The sequence below is a fragment of the Eucalyptus grandis genome, chromosome 1 (genome assembly GCF_016545825.1).
Source record: "Eucalyptus grandis isolate ANBG69807.140 chromosome 1, ASM1654582v1, whole genome shotgun sequence".
NCBI lineage: Eukaryota > Viridiplantae > Streptophyta > Magnoliopsida > Myrtales > Myrtaceae > Eucalyptus > Eucalyptus grandis.
The window spans coordinates 16,986,133-16,990,845 of NC_052612.1; the positions used below are offsets into that span (position 1 = coordinate 16,986,133).

At 38.6% G+C, this 4,713-nt stretch overlaps 1 protein-coding gene across 1 annotated transcript; it reads right to left on the minus strand.

Annotated features, from left to right (window-relative positions):
* Positions 1-1,422: 1,422 nt before the first annotated feature.
* Positions 1,423-4,467, minus strand: LOC104430395 (cationic peroxidase 1-like). The gene is made up of 4 exons (XM_010043162.3): positions 4,142-4,467; positions 2,372-2,563; positions 2,084-2,249; positions 1,423-1,975 (listed from the first exon to the last, which is right to left on the minus strand). The coding sequence occupies exons 1-4, from the start codon at positions 4,355-4,357 to the stop codon at positions 1,590-1,592; spliced, it is 960 nt and encodes a 319-aa protein (XP_010041464.1). The 5' UTR covers positions 4,358-4,467; the 3' UTR covers positions 1,423-1,589.
* Between the last annotated feature and the right edge of the window lie 246 nt (positions 4,468-4,713).

Sequence of the window (4,713 nt, forward strand, 5' to 3'; positions counted from 1 at the left end):
GAGTTTCAAACACTGTCTCAATGAGTGCACATGAGCAGCGAGCGAGGGGCAACCGGTTGAGGATGCAGTGTCAAGGTGGGATGGCTTGGGCACATAAGGCACGTTGAATGGTGGTTGAGGAGAGAGAGAGAGAGAGACTCCAGGGAATATAGAATTAGGATTCTTTTCCTTGGTGGCGTGTGTTTTTTTTTTTTTTTTTAAATTTCATATCATATAAAGGAAATTCATTTTAAAGGATAACTTTGCCTTCGACATTTTAGGGTGCGTTTGTTTAAAATTAATGAATGAATGAAAGATATTCTCTATCGCCCATAAAAATAGTTAATTATAAATTATTGTCGATAATGAAAATATTTGCATTGACTAATTTTTTCAAATGAAATAACTAACTATTTTTTAAAAAATATTTTTGAAATCTTCCTTAGAGGATGTTTGTCCTTTCACCATAACTACTCTTTTTGGAATCGTCTCTCAATGTATGTGTTCCGTTTTTTTAACTTTGTTTGGGCTAGTGCTGAAGTGATAGAGAGAGAGAGAGAGAGAGAGAGAGGTCATGGGCTTTCCAAGTGAGCCATTTCTTTAGGCCTTAACCCAATGGTTTAGGGGGTCATTCCATGGGTTTATTTGACTCTCAGGCCGGATCTTCCTTACCCATATCAACCCTGGAAAATGGGAAGATGCCACAACGGTACTTCTATAGTCATGGAGCTTTAGGGATTATTCTTGACCACAAATACTATGTAGCTTTTATTTACATATTTTACATCGACCTCCACAAATAATATAATTCATTGTTTATTTGCTAAAAGTAAAACTACAGACATCAGCAAGATTTTGGTTATACAACTTGTGTCGCCAAATATTTATTCATATTTCCATCAGAATATGGAGTACTTTCTAAGTTAGTCTTGCTAGTTTCTAAATTATTGTAGCTAAGATTAGTTGAGAATTCACTAAAAATAATTGTATCAAAATTGCAAAGAAATCAAATTTTAGTATACTAAGTAGTTAAGATTAAATTTAATCGCTTGGTTACAAAATCCACCGAATTTCAATTTTCAATTTGTGTGAGACTTTACCCTAAAATCTCCGAATGTTCTTTCTTTGCTATTGTTTGGAAAAACACTGTTATAGTGGAATAACGTTGAAAGTTAGGTTGGGCATTGGCCTAACGAGGCCCACAAGCGAAAAAAAACGTGGAAGGGAAAGGATTTGTCAAAGTTTACTTCCAAACTTCTCTTGTCGGGCAATGCGTATGCAATATTTGTGGATTGCAGAAAGGAAAATGTTAGATGTGCAGAGAATTGTTACTATTATAATTTGCTTCATCTGAATCTCCGGTTAATAAAAATCTGGTGGGGTTTAATTCTAACACAATTTAAATATATTGAAATTCTAAATAATGAATTTGATCACGCCATGTGTCACAACTACTACATGAACACTACTTTTATGTGCTCATACATAAATATTAAAAGTGGGACCAAACATCCCAATGGACAATACATTGAACCTTTTTTCTTATCATAGTGGGCTTGAGAGCGTAAGCAAAACTTTAGAGACAGCAAAAGCAAAACCCAGAAAAATCATTAGTTGACTTTCCCGCAACTCTTCCTAATCTGACCGCTTGAGCCGGTGAGCGGGCTGAGGTTACCCATCTTCACCATGGCGTTAGCAAAATCTGTCATGAAAGTAGCTGAATTGCTGCTATAAGCGTTCACTTGAGCGTCCGTGGAACCACCACTAAACAATTGCTGATCCGAGTGAAGAAGACCTTTTTGGATTTGCAAGTTCTTAAAGTAGGCATTGTCGAAGGACGTCGGGCTCGTGGTGTCTAGAGGAGAGAGATTGTTGTCGCCTCCGGAGCTTGGGCAGTTCGCCTTGAGCGAGGTTGCGAACGTGGCGTTGATGTTGTTCTCGTTGTAAAGACGGGTCCGGAAAGTTGTGCATCGGGCTTGACCTATCGTGTGCGACCCTGTTAACAACAATCGAACAACGTTTTAATATTAATCTTAGTATATCGATCAAGCATAATTGTAAATTCGTTATTAAAAGGTGCCACAAAAAAAAGTAAAATAATGACCTGAGAGTGCCACCATTTCTTTGGCGGTGAAACCTTTGTTAGAGAAGGCAGTGATGAGGCCGCTAAGGCTCAAAGTAAAGGCAGGGATGTTGCTATTAGCAGCACTTTGGCTTGCAGTGGTTGAGTCTCTTCTTCCTAGCGGGACTGTCCAACTTGGGCCACCTAACTAAGAATTAAATAGTTAAACAAATCCACACGTGTTAGTATTGATGCGGCATCGAGATCATAACGAGTGATTTTTTCTCATCACAATTGATCACTAGAATTAAGAAAACAGTGTGCACTTACAGCGACGACGGAATCTCGCGCAGCCACGGTCAAGAGATCAGCGCAGGACACGATGCCGGGGCATGCACTCTCCAATTGGGATTTGATTGTGTCAATCACGTTGAATCCCCGTAAGGAATTGGCATTTGGGCCAGCATTCTTCTCCCCAGTGAAGTTTGCAGTGTCGTCCAATAGAACAGATGCGTCGCATCCCTATTGTATATTTTGTGCCACACATCGTTAATTAGTCAAATAGATCCTATTGAATTCATTAGATTCAACGGTCAAAATATAAACAGAACGAGTGCTATAACTTTTCCTGAACATAAAGTATGAACACTGATTAATTTCCCTTATCATTTTCCCCCTTTTGTCCCCCATTATGAACGCCCGCAGACACCAGTTTGGACGGGAATGACACTCTTTCTCGTGCCTTTTGACTTTAATTTGTGTCGTCTCTCTAGAAATAATGCATCCAATAATTGTCGGACTAGAAACAAAATGATTGTGCTATGATGTTTTTCTAAATCAAGGCTTTTGGTTAGCAACATGGCGTGTCCTTTAATATTCAACAGAGGGGAGTCACCGACTTTTTGATTTACTAGAATTAGCCTGAATTTTGTCTTCTCGAATGACCTTGAAGATCTAGACAATTTCCAACCCATACAGGAAAAGAGAAAAGCATCTAATCGAGAAAAATGGATCAAGCTTAAATATCAAGTTTGAAATAGAGACGGCATGTTAGATGGAGAAAGGCCCATTAGGATATGGACAACTCTTGAATTATGCACAAAGAACACGAAGTGGATAACAATGAAGGTACTTCAAATTGTTTAAAAGATCTAATACAATTTTTAGAACACCATTGGATTAAAAAATTTCATTAAAAAAAGATATTTATAGCAAAATATCATTTTTAATGTAGAAAAGTATGGCAACCGAAGTGACGGTGATCAAAATATGACCAAAACCTATTGAAAACAACTGATTGATTTGCCAAACATGAAAAACGCGTAAAGTCAACCACCGTCATAAAAGCATGGCTGTCGCTCTCTCTTTTTGCCATCTCCAACGACTAGGACTTTTGCGTGATCTAATTCATCAAATTTAAAATCATGTAGCTAATCATACACAAACACGTCTTATCCACAACATACTCGGCATAAAATACGCTCGCCTGCATGGCTTACATTGTCGATATAATAAATGAAAAAAAAAAAAATTAGAGCACGCACAACAATATTCTTGTCCATCTTGATTCGAGGATTCTAATTACCAACTCTCTCCCCAAGCACCAAAATATCTAGTAGATAAGACCACTTACGGAATGAGATTTTTACACTAGCGGTGCATACTAGAATTTCTCATGAATTTTTTTTTTCTTTGAATCACCAAAAAGAAGTGCTTTTATTCTAAGGGCCATGCTTTTTATTGCTGTTTGAATGAAAACATAGCTCTAATTTTAAAACGACTTCAATAAACACAGCCTATTATTATTATAATAATAATAAACTCACAAAAATGCATGGCACAAAAAGGGTCGGTCAGACTCGATTAATTCAATATGTGTACTTCCTACCTATTGTTTGGTTAGTGAAAAAGAGAGTAACTTGCGTAGAAGCGAAATCTAATCATTCTTTTTGACTATGAGGTCGGTTGGAACGTTTCACATGCACAAAAGCACAAAGATGCATCCTGCATGCACGCTTGCATGCAGCTTGAGTGACAGAAGAGAAACAAAGGTAGCAATCAATCGGAAAGAGAGGAGAGACTCCGGGCAGAGGGACTTGCATTAACGAAGCAATCGTGGAAGTGAAGGCGGAGCAGCGATGCGCCCATGCGGGCCTCACTTTTGACCGCAGAGCTCACGCCGGATTTAATGGTGGAGAGGGCGCTGGGACAGGAGGTGGAGTAGAAAGTACTGGACAGCTGAGCTGAGGCTGTTTCCAGAAGAAAACACAGCAACAATAAGAAGGCGGATCTGACAGAAGAGCTCTCACGAGCCATCGCTTGGAGTTAAAGTTTCAGCGAAGAAGAAGTTGATAAGCAAAGGAGGAAGGGAAGCACAAGCTTGATGGCTGTGCTCGTAGTGTGTTTTTGTGTGATGCACTTGAATGAATTCAGGGGTATTTATGCAAGAGTTTTTGCACTGTTATGCTTTTTCTTTCTTCTCAAGTCAACGGCATGGATGCCTGCATCTATAATATAAGAATTTTGAATTTTGAAAAAACAAGTTCAACACCGAAGTGTATGGATGTGTGTGTGTGTGTGTGTGTGTGTGTGTGTGTGTAGCCAGATCATGTGTAAGTCTAGAAATTTTGGCCCTATATATATATTTATAGGTCTATATCAGGCTGTCAATT